At 39.8% G+C, this 20,379-nt stretch overlaps 2 protein-coding genes across 3 annotated transcripts; both read left to right on the top strand.

The window, feature by feature from the left end:
• Positions 1-3,404: 3,404 nt before the first annotated feature.
• On the top strand, positions 3,405-14,347 carry ftsj1 (FtsJ RNA 2'-O-methyltransferase 1). Of its 2 annotated transcripts, none has more exons than XM_046370266.1 (11): positions 3,405-3,557; positions 3,884-4,010; positions 4,207-4,276; positions 4,577-4,679; positions 4,914-4,992; positions 5,163-5,215; positions 5,322-5,375; positions 7,429-7,531; positions 7,685-7,768; positions 7,851-7,954; positions 13,661-14,347. In XM_046370266.1, the coding sequence occupies exons 1-11, from the start codon at positions 3,498-3,500 to the stop codon at positions 13,838-13,840; spliced, it is 1,017 nt and encodes a 338-aa protein (XP_046226222.1). In that variant the 5' UTR covers positions 3,405-3,497; the 3' UTR covers positions 13,841-14,347. The 2 variants fall into 2 exon arrangements, with proteins under 2 accessions (XP_046226222.1, XP_046226223.1); XM_046370267.1 differs by lacking the exon at positions 3,405-3,557 and adding an exon at positions 3,563-3,628.
• Positions 14,348-17,207: 2,860 nt separating this feature from the next.
• On the top strand, positions 17,208-19,587 carry LOC124047687. Its single transcript, XM_046367994.1, has 6 exons — positions 17,208-17,241; positions 17,342-17,413; positions 17,805-18,101; positions 18,198-18,266; positions 18,428-18,656; positions 18,916-19,587. Exons 1-6 carry the CDS (start codon positions 17,208-17,210, stop codon positions 18,980-18,982), a joined length of 768 nt encoding a protein of 255 aa, XP_046223950.1. The 3' UTR covers positions 18,983-19,587.
• Positions 19,588-20,379: the final 792 nt, after the last annotated feature.

Raw genomic sequence — 20,379 nt, 5'->3', positions numbered from 1 at the left:
TCTGCCCGTCCTCTAAGCCTTCTCAAAATAACATACAGTATATTATGTTCCTGCAGCTCTCGCTTGTTTCTTTCTTTCGCTCTACCTCGTTTCTATTTTTCATCGCTCCTAATGTGCAGCCAACGCCCCAGTTTCTGCAGTGCTGCGCAATCTCTCTCCTTCCAAAAACTCTCTGCACTCCTCCCTTTCCCAAACTCTCTAACACCCCTCCTTTCCCCTCTGTCTGTCTGCAATGATGGGGAGGACGGAAGAGAGGAGACAAGAGTTTCACTGTGTCCTTCAGTAGCTCAATGCTGCAGTGTACTTAAGTTATACAAAAAAATGCACATAGTAAGTCTACCTTGCAGATTTTGGGTTATTCAAAACCTTTGTTACTCACTTGCCTATACCGTAACTCACAATTACTTATCTAAAGACTAAGAACTCACAAACTCACTCACTCATCTGAACATTCGCTAACTGATCTAACCACTTGCTCTCTCACTAATCCACTCTTTCACCTATGGACTTAACAACCCCAGCCCTCCCACACAATGTCTGTGGCCAGCCATCATTATTAGCTCTTTAATGTGATGTAATATAAAACTAGTCTGGAAAGGGGAGAATAATAAGCCTGGGAAGAGGTCATGCTTAAATTGCCTCAGCGGGGAGGATAGAGCCATCAAGAGAGGAGGAAAAGATTTGGAGTTATTACAGGAGCAATGATAAAAAGGTATCCACTCAATCCTTCAAAGCCATCAGACTTCAGAGGCCTTGGTCCGCGACTGAGAGCTCTGTAGAGTAGATCTATCCCAGGATGCACATCTGTGTGTCTGCACATCTAACTAATGGCAGAGAGCAGCAGGAGAGCCTCTTCAGAACAAGGGAAATAGGAGATTTACAGAGGTATACCATTACGTTTGAATTTAATGTCATACTCATCTGGGATTACAGATCATATTTTTGAGCACATATGCACCAGAGAAGTCAGCAATGGGTTAGGTTTGATATCCCATCATGCTCTATTTGTTATATCCTTAAGTGTCCATCAGGTCCAATTGATAAAAGAGATCATGTCTAATTGATAAAAGATACCTCAGATACATTCCGGCTTAATCTATAGAACAATGTAGTCCCCGGTTGCAGAATCACTGCAAAGCAAACACATTTACGGTAATGTACCTCTTGTAAAAAGGCAACTCGATGCGTATTGATCTGCAGGCAACGATGTGGGCCTTGTACTCAAGTGCTCTGGAGCTGTTCTGGGGAGGCAGGGTAATCTAACCCTCAGAGGTCAGCACATTTCCTGGCAGGACCAGGGAGAAGCCACTCGATAACAGCCACTGCCACTCTGCAACGCGGGCCTATACGGGGTCCAAGAAAATCTTACTTCACCCTGCAAGCCCCTGACACCTTGGATGGATGGTTTTCTCATAAACCGTGGGGGTGATGACGGGGTACCAGACTCATACATATGTATAACAACCCTCACTAAAAATGCTTTACATTGAAAAAGGAAACAGGATTACAAGTGATGCAGAATCCCAGCGCATGGCGATAGTCCTCTCATCAGCATTTCAAACAGAAAGAGAGAAAGCTTGCATTATTCTTCTCCTTGACAGGAAGCAGCACTGCAGTATTAAGATCTTGGCTTCGACAGGGGTGACTCTGAGATAAATTCTGAGCGTTTGCCAAGGGCTTTTTGCCTCCAAGCACTTTGACACTCACAGAGTGGCTACACCACGGCCAGACTGTAATGATTAATGGCTCCTAATGGACAGGTAGTCAAGAGCAGCATCAGAGTTAAAGGAAGACTGAGATTGTTTATTTGAGTTAGGGGAAAGGGGATACCTAATTGTTGTTTGGGGTTTACCGCCTTGCTCAAGGAAAAAACAGCCGGCTCGGGGATTCGAACCGGCGACCTTACGGTTACTGGCCCAAAGCTCTGCTGCCTCGGTAAAAACACTAATTTCCCAGATGACAATGCAAATTAACCTAACATATATTCAGTAATTTACGAATTTCCATCAATTCCGCAGATAAACTGAACCAAGCTAAAACAATATGTTGGAAAGCAATGGATAATGGCACCAAGAACCCATAAAGCTGAACTAATGGCCAAAATATTTGTGTAGGTTCATTCCTATGCTGGTGGATTCTCCCATCGCTTTGCACATTCATTTTCAAATTTGGCAATATTTTGTAGGCCTATATGTTGTATTTGTATGTTTGTATGTTTTGTTGGATGTTGTATATGGCTGCATTTGTTACAGCAAATGTTATTTAATAGTTTTTTAATAGGTGATGTGTCCTACCTCTGAGAGACTGTTTGTAGCCTTTTCTTCATTATTTTAGTGCCACCTAGAGCTATAGTGTTGAATCACCTGAAAAATAAACACTAATGTTGGACTATTCAGGGATGGGCAAACTGACAAAATACAACATAAAATACAATTACAAAATACCATAAAGATCAATGTATGAAAATAAACAACAAAAAATACAGAAATAGATTTGCAAGTATCTGGCCAGAACAGCAACAACATTCTCAGGAACGGGGAGCCTTATTGCTTTATAAACTGGTTACCAATGTAATTAGAGCAGTAAAAATAAATGCTTTGTCATACCCGGTGTGATATACCACAGCTGTCAGCCAATCAGCATCCATAGTTTATAATGTTGTTTATCTACCTTAGTTGAAGTAAGTCACTCTGGGTAAGAGTGTCTGCTAAATGACCAAAATGTTACTGTATATGTGAAAATTAACATACCAAAATGAACTGCAAAGCATACTGGGTATTATTATTGGTCTTGCTTCGGGGCAGAGCTCATTAGAATAATACTCTGATTGCAATTGTTCATTTTTGCATATAGATCAAGGGAGGCTGGTGGGAAGAGATATAGGAGACATGCTCATTGTAATGGCTGGAATGGAATACATGGAATAGAGTCAAACATGTGGTTTCCATATGTTTGATACGTTTAATGTATTTAATTCCAGCCATTACAATGAGCCCGTCCTTCTATAGCTCCCCCACCAGCCTCCTCTGATATACATGTATATTTCGTTCATTTAGCAGACAGTCTTATCACACCATAGTGCCATCAGACTTCTGATACCAATGCAGGGTGACAAAATGGTGAAAATGTACAAAAATACAAATGACAGCTCTCGAAAGTATCTTGTTCAGCCCATTGTAATATAAATTACAAACTACTCAGAAGTAATTGAAATACCTATTTAAAATACATGTAACAGACATACTGCTCATCGCTGACTATGTGACCAGTACTCCTCATAACAGTGATTAAATAACTTTTTTTTGTGCATACATTTTGCTCACCTTTTCTCGTGGTGGCAGTAAGTTAGCACACATAGCATGTTACAGTATACATGGGAAATATCATTCTATAGCTTAATCTTCGACGGTGTACAGTAATTAGAAAAAAAGTAGCTAATTTGACCATCGATTGAAGATTAACGCTTAGAATTTTGTACCGGCGTTAACGAGGCAACTATGTTGGGTCCTCACAACGTCAACGTTTACGTGAGTAAAGCACAGCGAGGAAGTAAAAGTGTGAGTATGCACACAATAAACATATTTCCCTTCCACATTAGTCCTGAATTTCTATATTTGTTTGTCTGAAGGTGAATGTGAACACATTTAGCACGTTTTCAGTTTGCTAGCTTGTCAGGAAGCTAAGCAAACGGTTCCATAAATAGACTTAGCTTGGGATTGCTAGACTTTTAGCTAACGGCTAATTTAGCCAAGTCAACTTCACCTGAAAGGAATATGACTTATCGTGTTGCAATAAAGGGCTCTGGACTAGTCTTACGTTACTGACATCTAAACTGCTCTGGCCTAACTAACCTAATGTGACTGAAATCTGTTTTGTTGTGCAGGTGAATATGGGCCGCTCCTCCAAAGACAAACGGGATATCTACTACCGTCTTGCCAAGGAGGAGGGCTGGAGGGCCAGGAGCGCCTTCAAACTACTGCAACTGGATGAGGAGTTTGGCCTGTTCAAAGGCAAGAAGGCCCCTTGGGTTAACATTTTTGGCCATGGTTGTTTTACCCTAGGTCAACATCAGACATCAATGGCTTATGTTATTGGCTATGGCCATTGTAAAATATAACATTATGCCAAAGGAAAAAGGGAGATGAATTTGATCATCCATTTCTGATGTCACTTGAATATGACTGACATCCATTTCTCCCTCCCCAGGTGTAAAAAGGGCAGTCGACCTCTGTGCTGCCCCAGGCAGCTGGAGCCAGGTCCTGAGCCGTAAACTCAGGTTGGTTTCAATCTCTTTACTTTCCTTGGCTCCCTAGTGGCGCAGTGGTCTAAGGCACTGCATCTCAGTGCAAGAGGTCCCTGGTTCAAATCCAGGCTGTATCACATCTGTCCGTGATTGGGAGTCGCATAGGGCGGCTCACAATTGTGAATAAGAATTTGTTCTTAGCTGACTTGCCTAGTTAATTAAAGGTTAAATAAATTCTACTTGAAGCATAGTTGGTGTCTATTAGTATGGGGTGTTAAGAAATAGTGTGCATAACACTAATATGTTATGTCGGTTTATCTGACGGTTTGACAGAGGAAAGGAGGAGAAGAGTGAGGAGGTAAAGATAGTGGCGGTGGACCTACAGGCCATGGCTCCTCTCCCTGGGGTGACACAGATCCAGGGAGACATCACCAAGGTAACTAGCATGGAGTTATAGAGAAACTATAATACCAACACACTATACTGGAACACTGAACACTGAATTCATTCCTGATTCCTTTCAGAGAATGAAGTACAAGTCATCAAGGGCAGAGTAAAGGGGATAATAAATGTTTGGTTTGGAAGGCAGACATTGTATAACAGATTTGGATCAGATTCTCAAACTCTATTTCAACAAAGCTGGCGGGTCAAATATATCTATTGCTTTTAGATCTCCACTGCCCTGGAGATAATCAGGCATTTTGAAGGACAGCCTGCAGACCTGGTAGTGTGTGATGGAGCCCCAGACGGTGAGTGTGAGAGTGTTTTCTTCCCTCTGGTTTCAGTTTGGTTTGTGTCCTCTTGCATTTAGTTGCATACTCTTCTCTTAGTTGCCACTGTGGGGTTTGTTTTGTTTTCTTCATTGCACTATATGCGTATGGCTTTTCCTTATTGGTCATTTTCTGGCTTGTCTACATAGTGACAGGACTCCATGATGTGGATGAGTACATCCAAGCTCAGCTCCTATTGGCTGTGAGTATCACACTGTAATACTGTGTAATATTGAGTTGAATCCCAAATGGCTGATCAGTTATCTTTGTTTATCCTTTATAATCAATTTCTAAATATCCCGTCTCAGGCCCTAAACATTACAACACACGTCCTGAAACCTGGAGGAACGTTTGTTGCAAAGGTAGGCTGTATGTTGGATGAGGACTTGTTTGTATTTGTATTTATTAGGGATCCCCATTAGTTACTGCCAAGGCAGCAGTTACTTTTCCTGGGGTCCAAACAGATTCAGGCACTTACATCAGACATAAAACAAAAGATAAAACAGTACATCATATAACATTATTACACCATTACGTATTAGAGGTCGACCGATTAATCGCCATCGTTGATTAATTAGGGCCGATTTCAAGTTTTCATAACAATCGGTAATCAGCATTTTTGGATGCCGATTATGGCCAATTACATTGCATTCCACGAGGAGACTGCGTGGCAGGCTGACCACCTGTTACTCGAGTGCAGCAAGGAGCCAAGGTAAGTTGCTAACTAGCATTAAACTTATCTTATAAAAAACAATCAATCTTCACATCACTAGTTAACTACACATGGTTGATAATATTAATAGGTTAACTAGCTTGTCCTGCGTTGCATATAATCAATGCGGTGCCTGTTCATTTATCATCGAATCACAGCCTACTTTGCCAAACGGGTGGTGATTTAACAAAGCGCAGTCGAGAAAAAAGCACAATCGTTGCACGAATTTACCTAACCATAAACATCGATGCCTTTCTTAAAATCAATACACAGAAGTATATTTTTTTAAACCTGCATATTTAGTTTAAAAAAAAAATGTTAGTAGGCAATATTAACTAGGGAAATTGTGTCACTTCTCTTGCATTCAGGGTATATGCAACAGTTTGGGCCGCCTGGCTCGTTGCGAACTAATTTGCCAGAATTGTACATAATTATGACATTGAAGGTTGTGCAATGTAACAGCAATATTTAGACTTGGGGTTGCCACCTGTTAGATAAAATATGTAACGGTTCTGTATTTCACTGAAAGTATAAAAGTGTTTTTTCGAAATTATAGTTTCTTATTTGACTATATTAATGACCAAAAGCCTGTATTTCTGTGTTTGTTATATTATAATTAAGTCTCTGATTTGATAGTTGATAAAGCAGTCTGACTGAGCGGTGGTAGGCAGCAGCAGGCTCGTAAGCATTCATTCAAACTTTACTACATTTGCCAGCAGCTCTTAGCAATGCTTGAATCACAGCGCTGTTTATGACTTCAAGCCTATCAACTCCTGAGATTAGGCTGGCAATTCTAAAGTGCCTATTAGAACATCCAATAGTCAACGGTATATGAAATACAAATGGTATAGAGAGAAATAGTCGACACGTCATAAATCCTATAATAACTACAACCTAAAACTTCTTAACTGGGAATATTGAAGAACTGGGAATATTGAACCACCAGCTTTCATGTGTTCTGAGCAAGGAACTGAAACGTTAGCTTTTTTACACGGAACATATTGCACTTTTACTTTCTTCTCCAAAACTCTTTTTGCATTATTTAAACCAAATTGAGCATGTTTCATTATTAATTTGAGACTAAATATTTAATGTTTTATATTAAGTTAAGATAAGTGTACATTATTCATTCAGTACTGTTGCAATTGTCATTATTACAAATATATATTAATACAGTGGGGCAAAAAAGTATTTAGTCAGCCACCAATTGTGCAAGTTCTCCCACTTAAAAAGATGAGGGCCTGTAATTTTCATCATAGGTACACTTCAACTATGACAGACAAAATGAGAAAATAAATGGGATTCACAATGTGATTTTCTGGATTTTTTTCTCATTTTGTCTGTCGTAGTTGAAGTGTACCTATGATAAATTACAGGCCTCATCTTTTTAAGTGGGAGAACTTGCACAATTGGTGTCTGACTAAATACTTTTTTGCCCCACTGTATATATAAAAATCGGTTGATTAATTGGTAACGGCTTTTTTTGGTCCTCCAATAATCAGTATCGGCGTTGAAAAATCATAATCGGTCGACCTCTACTACATATCTACAATACAAAATGAATAATACCAACACTATTACAATGCATGTGTGTGTTGATGTAACAAGTTCTGCACTTTGTTTGTTTTTTAAAATTGTGTAGAGAAATGAGCGAAGAAGCCTATGTCATGTATAAGTTATCTTATGCTCTGGTTACTGTGTAGATATTCCGGGGGAAGGACGTGACCCTCCTGTACTCCCAGCTTAAGATATTCTTCAGTAGTGTGACCTGTGCTAAGCCCCGGAGCAGCAGGAACTCCAGCATAGGTGAGCTGGAGACCACTGCTGACACTGGTCACACCCCAGATCATAGATGGTTTCCATTCAAATGCCTGGTTTTGACAGAAGGGTTGAAGGATTAAGTAGGCGATGTGCTGCTTGAGTCTAATATTTGTTTGCTTCATTCTCTCATTTCTACAGAGGCATTTGTGATGTGTCAGAATTACTCTCCTCCAGTAGGATATGTGCCCAACATGTCCAATCCTCTACTGGATCACTCATATGGTAACAACACAGTAATGTTTCCCATGTTCCTCATGTTTCGACTGCATATACACTGGTACTCAAGTTTTTCTGTCTGTTTCAGATGTAGATTTTAACCAGCTGGAGGGACCAAACAGAATCATAGTTCCTTTCTTGGCCTGTGGAGACCTGAGTGCCTTTGACTCGGACCGGACCTACCCTCTCCAGGTATTGATATTCAGATACATGTCCCTGTTGATACATGTATTGTAGACCAATGCTTTTCTTTACTAGTCTCAAAGCTGTTACTCCATAGATAAGATGCGTCATATTAGGTCTGATCCCAATTAGTCGACTGATCAATTGTTTGGTCGTTAGGCTGTTGGTCGACAGAGATTGTTTTAGTCGAGCAGTAACAAATATATACACACACTACCGTTCAAATGTTTGGGGTCACCTAGATTTTATTTTTGTCCTTTAAAATAACATCACATTTATGTTATTTTTATTTTAACCCGCAAAACACCAGTCTCAATGTCAACAGTGAAGAGGCAACTCTGGGATGCTGGCCTTCTAGGCAGAGTTGCAAAGAAAAAGCCATATCTCAGACTGGCCAGTAATAAGAAAAGATTAGGATGGGCAAAAGAACACAGACACTGGACAGAGGAACTCTGCCTAGAAGGCCAGCATCCCGGAGTCGCCTCTTCTCTGTTCCCTCTAATGTACTTGTCCTCTTGCTCATTTGTGCACTGGGGCCTCCCACTCCTCTTTCTATTCTGGTTATGGCCAGTGTGCTCTGTTCTGTGAAGGGAGTAGTACACAGCGTTGTACGAGATCTTCAGGTTCTTGGCAATTTCTCCCATGGAATAGCCTTCATTACTCAGAACAAGAATAGACTGACGAGTTTCAGAAGAAAGTAATTTTTCTGGCCATTTTGAGCCTGTAATCGAACCCACAAATGCTGATGCTCCAGATACTCAACTAGTCTAAAGAAGGCCAGTTTTATTGCTTCTTTAATCATAACAACAGTTTTCAGCTGTGCTAACATAATTGCACAAGGGTTTTCTATTGGTCAATTAGCCTTTTAAAATGAGAAATTAGGATTAGCTAACACAACTTGTCATTGGAACACAGGAGTGATGGTTGCTGATAATGGGCCTCTATGCCTATGTAGATATTGCATTAAAAATCAAATCAAATTCAAATCTTTATTTATTTATATAGCCCTTCGTTCATCAGCTGATATCTCAAAGTTCTGTACAGAAACCCAGCCTAAAACCCCAAACAGCAAGCAATGCAGGTGTAGAAGCACGGTGGCTAGGAAAAACTCCCTAGAAAGGCCAAAACCTAGGAAGAAACCTAGAGAGGAACCAGGCTATGTGGGGTGGCCAGTCCTCTTCTGGCTGTGCCGGGTGGAGATTATAACAGAACATGGCCAAGATGTTCAAATGTTCATAAATGACCAGCATGGTCAAATAATAGTAAGGCAGAACAGTTGAAACTGGAGCAGCAGCATGGCCAGGTGGACTGGGGACAGCAAGGAGTCATCATGTCAGGTAGTCCTGGGGCATGGTCCTAGGGCTCAGGTCCTCCGAGAGAGAGCAAGAAAGAAGGAGAGAATTAGAGAACGCACATAGATTCACACAGGACACCGAATAGGACAGGAGAAGTACTCCAGATATAACAAACTGACCCTAGCCCCCCGACACAAACTACTGCAGCATAAATACTGGAGGCTTTCCAGCTACAATAGTCATTTACAACTTTAACAATGTCTACACTGTATTTCTGATCAATTTTATGTTATTTTAATGGACAGAAAATGAGCTTTTCTTTCAAAAACAAGGACATTTCTAAGGGACCCCAACTTCTGAACGGTATTGTATGTACATACTTAAAGCACCAGTCAAAAGTTTGGACACACCTACTCATTCCAGGTTAAAAAAATTTTGTACTATGTTCTATATTGTAGAATAATAGTGAAGACATCAAAACTATGAAATAACACGTTGCATCATGCAGTAACCAAAAAAGCGTTAAACAAATAAAAATATATTTGAGATTCTTCAAAGTAGCCACTCTTTGCCTTGACAGCTTTGCACACTCTTGTGCATTCAGAAAGTATTCAGACCCCTTTCACACATTTTGTTATGTTACAGCCTTATTCTAAAATGTATTCAATCATATTTTTCCTTCTTCAATCGACACACAATACCCCATCATGACCAAGCGAAACACACAAGTTTTTAGAAATGTTTGCAAATGTATTCAAAATAAATGACAGAAATACCTTATTTATGTAAGTATTCAGACCCTTTGCTTGAAATCAGGTACATCCTGTTTCCATTGATCATCCTTGATGTTTCTACAATTTGATTAGCCACTCTGACATTGCTCGTCCAAATGATTTATATATTCTTTAATTCCATTTCTTTACTTTAGATTGTGTGTATTGTTAGATATTACTACACTTTTATTGTGGGTGTAGCATTTCACTACACCCACTAACTTCTGCTAAACATGTGTATGTGACAAATAAGATTTGATTTGTTGCTACTGGTATACGACTCCTTGCGTGCCTAAACTTATAATGCGTTAGTTGCTTACTGGACCCTGGCAAACTGTGTGAAATGTTAACCTGCTAACGAACTATCCACTATCTATTAACCGTTTTCCCTCTACAGTATGTGGTTAATTTTCAGAATGAGAGAATTACGTGAAAATGAGGAGTTGCTTGTTTAAACAAGTAGATTCAGGGATCAAGTTTAGCTGGGCCTGGCTTAAGCTGTATGCCACTATAGAGGTGAAAGGAACACCACACACGTTCCCTCTTTCTCAACACAGTGGATAAAAGGGGTATCCCAGGTGTACTCTCTGCCTGAAAGAGATCCATTATGCCAACGGGTATCATGCTCTGCTGGCACATTGTAGAACAGATGTCCACAGGCAGAAAGTGTACAATGTAATAATGTGCTGTGTAGCCCAAATATATTGTTTTTGTTGTGTTAAACTTGACAGTAACATTAGTGTATTTGTTTTTTTCTCAAGACTTGAGTGTCATTTGCAGTAAAGTCTAGGCAACAAATAACATTGGATTGCTTTTTTCAATTTCTTTAGCTGTGCGTTTGGTTCATGTTAACCACTTATTTTACACAGAGACTGATCATGTAGATCATATTCTTTGTTTTAATTAGTTAAAACCTGCATTTCCCCCTAGCAGGGATTTTTTCAGTTTCAGTGCAACAAAAAAAAGTGTCACCTTTTTGGGCCCTCACAAGTTTTCATCCCTGCCAAATACAGGTGTGCCAAGCTTGTAGCGTCATTCCAAAGAAGATTCAAGGCTGTAATCACTGCCAAAGGTCCTTTAACATAGTACTGAGTAAAGGGTCTGAATACTTATGTAAATGTAATATTTAAGTACATTTTTGTTTTGCTAATTTATATTTTAAAAATAAAATAAAACCTTTTTTTGCTTTGTCATTATGGGGTGTTGCATGTAGGTTGAGGGGGGGAAACGATGTAATCAATTTTAGAATAAGGCCGTATGTGGAAAAGGTTAATGGGTCTGAATACTTTCCGAAGGCACTGTATTTGCACCCATCTCAGTGAACTAATTGCGGAGGCCCAAACTAAAAGCCAATTTATGCTTGATTTGAAAATGTGGTCACAGGCTCCATACGGAGGGTGGGATGCAATTGCGGAGGTATACAAAGGCCAAATCGAGCTCTATACCGCATCGCCATACGCCTCCCAAATGTTTTAACATGGCCACATTGACATGGTTGACAGTAGGTGGGGGCGGTACATCCTGTATAAGTGCAAACTCACTTCCTTGACAACAGCTCTGCACTGCTCCGTGAAGTGCAATAAGTATTCTTAGGTTCTGAAAAAGCAGAGCATATTTATACCCTCCTACTAGGAGGAGTCAACACCTTGCTCACCTAGAAAGCCAATACATCTCTGTTGCTTGTCAGGAACTTAATTGGTTGCTCTCACTGGTGTAGTCATGGCCCCACCTCCGTTTCCTTCTCACCTCATCTGACCTCGAACCAAATTCCTCACTCCTCCCTAATCCATGGCTGTCCTACCTTATCAGTGACTGAAACCAGACTGTTGTCCTTTGCCGTCCTCTATAGGATCCATGAGATTTAACAGTAACATGTTTGACAGAATGTAAACTCCCTGCCTCCCCACTTGTCATGCTAAGTAACTTTCCATATACCTAGTTCTTATCCATCCTCCATTGACCCCAACATATACATACATTCATTATACATATCAAGAAATTCTAGTATGGTAACATTGAAATAACATTTTATTGGTCACATACAAGTGTTTAGTAGATGTTATTGTGGGTGTAGCAAAATGCTTGTCTGTCTTGCTCCAATGCAGTAATAAGTATATTTCAAGCTAGAACCCAACAGTATGATCGCCCTGGCTTCTGCTGAGGCCATATCACCGTAAATGCTTCATGGCCAATGCAGATGTCAGATTGACCATGTGCCCAGATGCACAATGCACTTCTCTCTCCTGCCAATTTGTGCACCTTCATTGTTTCATAACTTCATTGTGTGAATTGTTTGCATTTGATTGTTAGTGTATATCAATTCCTCATGACATGTATCACCAGAAGTACATTTTCTGTTCATTCCTATAATTTCTAATCTACAATGTTTGTTACTTTGCTTCCGTTCATTTCTTTTAATGAGGGACGAGCATGCATAGAAGTAGGCCTATAGCCTACCTGTGTCCAATTGGTGATCGGATAGTATTTCTGCTTATTGCACCACCCCTAATGTCCTGTGAAGTTTCTCAAAGTAATGTTTTATTCACCTCAAACAGCAAGCAAACAAACTCTGTTTTTACATCCATTGAGAATGACAATAATTCCTCGACGTATTTGAAGAAATCTTTCTCGCTCTCTCCCTTTCGATAACCACTCAGCGTGGAATTGAAAATTGTCATGCTCTGATCCAGTGGAAACGTCATAAAATAGGCTTATCATTGTTGGACTTGAAATAGGTTCCGTACTCATTTTGGGTGCTGGTACAGTTTATATTTAGGTGCAAGAGCGCCACAATACTTTTGAGCTAATATTTTTTTTTTAAGAGGAACAGGAGCTCAAGCAGTATACAATTTGAGGTGCTGTACTCAGCTCTGGTGAGTTCCTGCCCAAGTCGAGCACTGCTTCTAATCCCTTGTGCAAATCACCTACAGCTGTTTCTGTCCAGAGCTCACTGACGCGGGAAACTGAGGGCCCAGAATATTTTCGGGCCGGACCCAAGTTAATAGTTGATACAATGTTTCAAGTTCGTTGCAGACAGGCCATGTGTAGCCAATGTGATTTATAGGATATTTATTTTTTTCTGGATATTTTCTATCTACAGGCTGCTATGTTTTTATTTGTTGGCTTTATGTAGGCTATTTTGAGAAAGTTTGCAAATGAAGTACATTTTATAGGGTATTTCACAAAAATGTGCATATGAAAACCATAACTCGCACGCGCAGATCGGTAGAAATTGTAAGATAAATTAGCATTCCACATGAGAAAGGTTGCAGACTCCCCGTGTAGCCTATTACCGGCAACTTCAGGAGAGTAATAGCAGAATCTGCGAAAGCCAGCAGGAGTGGGAGGAGAATAGATGGGTCAGGTTAAGGTTTTTATCTTCTGGTTATCTAAATCTCTGGCACCCTCTTGAGGCATCAAACTAATCTTAAAGCATCAGACAAGCTCAATGTATCTAGTTGATTTTATTACAACACATAGGGTGTGTCTATATGGAATAATACAGGTTTAAAAATGTTTAGCGTTCGATTGGTCGAAAGAACAGTTGACTTTCAGTCAACCAACATTTGTGTTTGTTGGAGACAGACTTACTTCATATGAAACTTTTGTGCTGTGCACATTAAACTTAATATTATTTTTCTTCGTAGTTGGATGCCAGTAAGGAATACAAGTACACGCCCCCCACCCAGCCCCCCATTCGCCCACCCTACCAGCAGGCCTGTCAACTACGCAAGAACAACCTATTGGCCAAAGAGGACTCCCCCTCTCTTCCATTGGATGAAGCCCTTTCAAATATGGACATTTCAACCAATCGGGAAGAGTCATAGTGTGTTCAGTTTAAACGTTTTGCTACGTTGTGTGGCGGTTTGTACTGAACGACACATTTACCCACAACGGAGCGCACAGTGCTTCAACGGTCTTTGTGGTATGTTTGCTACCATTTGGTAGGAGGGTTGTGGCCTGATTAATATGGTTATGACCATTTGTAATCTCAACTTGTGCAGCACACCATACACAATCACCCTCTGGGCCACCATAATCACAACATTCTTCATCTGGTCATTCAGAACAGCACCATGTCCATGGAACACTGAGTCTGCTGAATGTGGCAATAGTTGTCTTCCCTAACAGAGAGAACTGGCATTTCATAGAGCAGAAACAGAGAAAGAGAGAGGTTATTTGGTTCAGAAAAGCCTTGAATGCGTAAAGACTGTATAGATAATTTTTGCCACATGTTTTACCAATCAATTTCAATTGTCATGTTGTACCTTTATCGTGTTTTTATTTTGTATTTTCTGTTTTTACTTCTAAAATAAATAACATTTGCTCCAGCACTCCCATGTTTTTCTGTTCTGTGATCTGCTTTCCAATGACCAGTCACATATCCTGGTTCAAAAAGCACTTTTTGCTCCCTAGTCTTTGGCTGGACATTGAGATATGAATGAAGAAATAGGGACAACACATGGGTTCATGGTATTGCAGAGTAACAAAGTAAATCTCATGAATCTGTGATTGATAGTCCTACCGTACCAGTAATGTTTCCTCTAAACTGCGCCCCTCCAGAAATGCCATGCAGCCCAGAGACGCAAGAGATTGAACTTCACTGAGTTCGCTGCATTAGTTTGCAATGTAGGCCTGCATTAAACACCACATATATGCTACTGTAGTCTATATCATAGAAATCACAAGCTATTTCCATGTGAAAATGTTATGGGATTTGCTCCATTGGTTTTGTTGGTAGGCCTACATTATGCTCAAATAGCCACAATAGCCTATTGGCTCCTGTCTAAAACTGTAAGGGTATAGCCTTGGTGTTCAATGTAAATGTGCTGGAAGTTGCACAAAATTCTCAATATGGTCAAGTTTCTGCTCACAAAACAAACATTTGCTCAGTGCCTGAAAAAAATTCAAGGGAACAGGGGAAGGGAAAAATCTAACAGTGGACCTGTTAGATGGGGCAAAACACAAGTAAGAGGATGGTAAAATCAGATATTCTGTAACCATTTAGTCGGCAATTACTTTTCTTTCTGCGTTTGCAATACATTAACATTATTTAGCAGACACTTATCCAGAGTGGCATAGAGTAGTGAGTGCATACGTTTTCATATTTTCTTTGTCCATACTGGTCCCCGTGGGAATTAAAATCTTCACCCCTGGTGTTGCAAGCGCCATGCTTTACCAACTGAGCCACACAGGACACTTGTAGCTGAGCATCAACCAGCTTGTATTTCCTGTTGCTATTCAGGGCGGCAGGGTAGCCTAGTGGTTAGAGCGTTGGACTAGTAACCGGAAGGTTGTAAGTTCAAACCCCCGAGCAGACAAGGTGTTGTTCTTCCCCTGAACAGGCAGTTAACCCACTGTTCCCTAGGCCGTCATTGTAAATAAGAATTTGTTCTTAACTGACTTGCCTAGTTAAATAAAGGTTAAAAAAATAAAATGTCAGCACATAAGGGGCCACACTAGGGTTACTGATCATTCACACAGATGTCTAATTCCAGAGATGAGAACACAAATCAAGACCAACTACAACCGAAGGGCTTTGAATATATATACACTGCTCAAAAAAATAAAGGGAACACTTAAACAACACAATGTAACTCAAAGTCAATCACACTTCTGTGAAATCGAACTGTCCACTTAGGAAGCAACACTGATTGACAATACATTTCACATGCTGTTGTGCAAATGGAATAGACAACAGGTGGAAATTATAGGCATTTAGCAAGACACCCCCAATAAAGGAGTGGTTCTACAGGTGGGGACAACAGACCACTTCTCAATTCCTGATGCTGATGTTTTGGTCACTTTTGAATGCTGGCGGTGCTTTCACTCTAGTGGTAGCATGAGACTGAGTCTACAACCCCTCAAGCTTATAGAGACATATCCCAAGAGACTTGCTGCAAAAGGTACAAATACAAAATATTGACTTTGGGGGGGGTAAATAGTTATGCAAGCTCAAGTTTTCTATTTTTTATTTATTTCTTGTTTGTTTCACAATAAAACATATTTTGCATCTTCGAAGTTGTAGGCATGTTGTGTAAATCAAATGATATAAACCCCCCAAAAAGCCATTTTAATTCCAGGTTGTAAAGCAACAAAATAAGAAAAATGCCAAGAGGGGTGAATACCTTCGCAAGGCACTGTACATGTGAATTCTTTGGTCATGGAAGTGTGCTACTACCTTTGTTCAAGAAAGTAAGACTGAAAGCAGACCGATTACCTGAACAGTAGGTTTTCATGTAGTTTAAGATGTTTGCCAAACAATGTATACCATAAAGACCTACCGCAGTCTCATTTTCACCTAATTTACTTCACAAAAAGCACATCTCAAAAGGTGGTCCAGGTATGACATGACATGGCACACGTGGGGGGTGGACCTTTCCTCTTTTGTCCTCTATTGCTCCTCTATTGTTTTTCAACGGGAACAGTTAAAAAATAGTTGGAGTGTGTCTTTAAACTGTCCAATGAGTAGGCAATACATTGTTAAATGGATATTAGCCAATGACAAATGTTGTATCTTCACAGAAACTGTAAACAGCTCTCTGGTTTGTCATAATTGGCTATATTTCCAGAAAGGGTGCAGTAGCCTATTCGTATTTTCTAAAGCGTAATTTGTAACTTGGCCAGTTTCCATATCTGCCTCGCTAGGTTGTTCTGCCTCCTAAACATAGGCAGCCAGTTTCCATATTTAATTTTTAAAAATGTACCTTTCATATAACTAGGCAGGTCAGTTAAGAACAAATTGTTATTTACAATGACAGCCTACCCTGGCCAAACCCAGGCGACGCTGGGCCAATTGTACCTATTGGACTCCCAATCACGGCCAGATGTGACACAGCCTGGATTTGAACCAGGGACTGTAATGATGCCTCTTGCACTGACATGCAGTGCCTTAGACCGCTGTGTCACTCAGGAGCCCTGTTTGTAAATGATCGGCGCCTCTAGATTGTTCTGCCTCCTAAACATAGGCTGTCAGTTTTTTTCACTTCTTTATCTAAGTGTACAAGTTGAAAGGAACAAGTTGAAAGGATGTCTCCATCTTATTTAATCTTCATTTGTGAGTATTCAATTATCTCTTATATTCATATTATGAATTAATTGTAACAAAGTAATTCATTTAGATGATGTAGGTTTAATATGTAGGACTTCACATAAAAGCCTTTTAAAAATGTTTTGCCATGTTTGTTTAAAGGTATGGCTGCTCTTGCAGTTAAAGAAAGTTGTGCAGGTATGGAATGTATTACCACATAAGAATATTTCCTGAATCATTCTGTTTCTAACCATTTAAAATGTGTCTTCTCATAGTTTCTCTCTTTAACTCTAAACAGATTCTGTCCCTACTCCCACCATTGTGTTAGACTCTGGGTACATCAATGTACCTATGTCTGTCGTAGTACGCTGTGAGTCAACAAGAGGCACAAAGTGCCACTTCTACAAAGACCATGACCCCAACCCAATAAGAGAAGTGAATTCCGGTGTTTGCCAATTCATATTGTTCTGGAATGAGTTCAAAACCTGGAACAAGAGTGAAGTAGATCTCAGCTGTGCTATTCTACAGGAGAGAGAAGGGAAAACGATATCTTCAGAACGAAGTGACACTCAAAGACTTCATGTGAGTGGTGAGTGACAATTATACCCTAGGGCCTAAATTAGGGCCTAGGGAACATGTTCAGTTATTGTTAAAATAATCCCAAAATTTAATGACGCTCAAAGACTTCATGTAAGTGGTAAGTGACCATTTTATTACCAGGCAGTATCACATTTGCTTGATTGACGACATCATTTTTTCAGATTCCATTGGAATACCCTGGATTTTTGTGGAAAATACAGGAACTCACTTAAGTCTTCGGTGTGAGGCCAAGCATGCTGGTACCTCATGCTACTATTACTTGAACAACACCGAGTCCCCCTTTAAAAGTCAGCCCTACAAAGACAACGTCTGTGTTGGGAAAGTATCGGGAAAGGATCTGCTTAGGAAGAGGAGCAGTGCTGGAGAGATCTTCATCACCTGTGCTGTGGAGCTGGTGGTAGAGGGTGGAGATACTGTGACATCACAGCATAGTGAACCGTTCAAGATTGCCATAGATGGTGAGACCATCAATTAAATTATTGTGCAATCTAACATGACAATCATGTCTGTATTGCAATACTGATGCATATGTCATATTCTTCCTCCAATTGTAGACTCTCCTGGGCCCACCACTTCCTTATCAACATTCAGTACCAACAAAACCAGTGTAACTAATGGAGAAGGTGAGTAACCTTCAAATATTTTTAAACTTACTGTTGATAGACCCACCCACCTAAGAGCATTTCAAGATAACATTGACTGATTCTGTTGCTAATGATCTGTTCTGTTTAATCTAATTCAACAAACAGTTTCAACTTGACCTGAAAGTCATCTCCCCCTTTAGAGTCCTCCTCAGAGTTCCCTCTCTACATCAGTCTGAGTGTTGGGGCCTTTAGCCTTATTCTGCTGGTTGTATCTGTCCTGTGTTTTCTCCGGTACAAGCGAGGTACATGCATTCAAATACTGATACTTCAAGGCTTAATTTGTTCCAATGTCCATTTTGAGTTATTTGTGTATTATACATGTGAAATATTTATTTTTGAAGGTGATCAACAAGACTGGTCTGCCAATAGGTAAGTGAGTGATCTATTTGTATTATAATTACATTATATTTGTCTTCATACACATCCTTCTGTAGCTCAGTTGGTAGAGCATGGCGCTTGTAACGCCAGGGTAGTGGGTTCGATCCCCGGGACCACCCATACGTAGAATGTATGCACACATGACTGTAAGTCGCTTTGGATAAAAGCGTCTGCTAAATGGCATATATTATTATTATTATATTATTATACAGTGTCATATCTAAATGTACTGGGTAAATTGTCTCAACAGATCGCAATGGAACCAGAACAAAGAAGTTATCTGTAAGTATGAAAGGAAACCTACCACAACATATTAATTTCTCAGAAAAGTGGTTATATTCAGTGCTCTACATTTCACCTTTCTCTTATTTGAAACAGAATGCAAATTAATTCCACAAGGCGGTCTGAATGTGGGGGATGTGACCATGCTGCGTTGTACTAGTTTAAGTGTAAGTGGTAACAGTTCACCTGTTGATGAACTTCCTCCACATCCGTTCTCTGCTTCCTGATTTACATATCTGCCACTCTCTGCTCTTCATGTAGTCTGACACCCTCTGTTACTCTCAGATGAATGGTGTAATATCTTACTGGGCAAGAAATAGATATGCATAGGTTTTAAGACATGATCTATTTGAAGTTTCACATTGTTTGTATATAAGGGTAAATACCTGTGTTCTTTTATTGCCTTGTCTTTTTTTAACGCTTTTGTTATTTTATTACTCTTTTTGATCAACTTTGTATATTGATAGTTTTGCTACTCTACATTTATTCTGCACTTTTGAGGAAGAGCTGAAAGTAAGCATTTCACTGTGCCATTCCACCTTCTGTACTCTGTGCATGTGACAAATAAACATTTATTTAACGTGTAGATTGTGTAGATTAGTTTTAACATACTGGCATACAATTTTCCTTTTCTGTACAGCTTTTAATATGTAACTCTGTTTTGAATAAATTAAATACATGTATTGTATTACAGCATTCCCATTTTATGCTGCTATTTGTGGTTCTGTTTTCCAGGATGGTTGGTACCATTTTTGCCCAGTAGACGGGGCTGAAAGATTGTGTGAGTTATAGAAACAACAGAGGTTCGGAATGGAGAAGGGGGATCGTAGAGATGGGGGTAAACTCTAACCACTAGTTTGTGGTGACACAGTGTGATGTTAAACACAGTAACTAAACTGGCTGATGTCTCTTGATGCCTGAATGTTTGTGCTTCTGTTTGTCAAGTAGAAGTGACCACATGGGGGGTGTACTGATCGTTCACTCTCACTTGTGTATTTCCAGAGACGAGAGGCAAACAAAGCAGTATAAACTATTTTTGGTTTTAACCACAATTAAGCTCAAAAGTCTTTCAACACCTCATATGAAACGACTTCTCAGAAAACATTGTGTGCATGATAATTTCTTAGAGGTGTACAGTGCCTTCAGAAAGTATTCATACCCTTTGACTTATTCCACATTTTGTTGTGTTAAAGCCTGAAATCCACATTGATTAATAACATTTCCCTCACCCATCTACACACAAAACCCCATAATGACAAAGTGAAAACATGTTTTTATAAATGTTAGCAAATTTATTGAAAATGAAATACAGAAATATCTCATTTACATAAGTATTCACCACCCTGTCAATACTTTGTAGAAGCACCTTTGGCAGCTTTTAGTCATCTTGGGTATGTCTGTATTATCTTTGTACATCTGGATTTGGGGATTT

The sequence above is a fragment of the Oncorhynchus gorbuscha genome, linkage group LG11 (genome assembly GCF_021184085.1).
Source record: "Oncorhynchus gorbuscha isolate QuinsamMale2020 ecotype Even-year linkage group LG11, OgorEven_v1.0, whole genome shotgun sequence".
Taxonomy (NCBI): Eukaryota; Metazoa; Chordata; class Actinopteri; order Salmoniformes; family Salmonidae; genus Oncorhynchus; species Oncorhynchus gorbuscha.
Note: the sequence above shows the minus strand (reverse complement) of the source record. Positions and strands in the feature narration are given on the sequence as shown.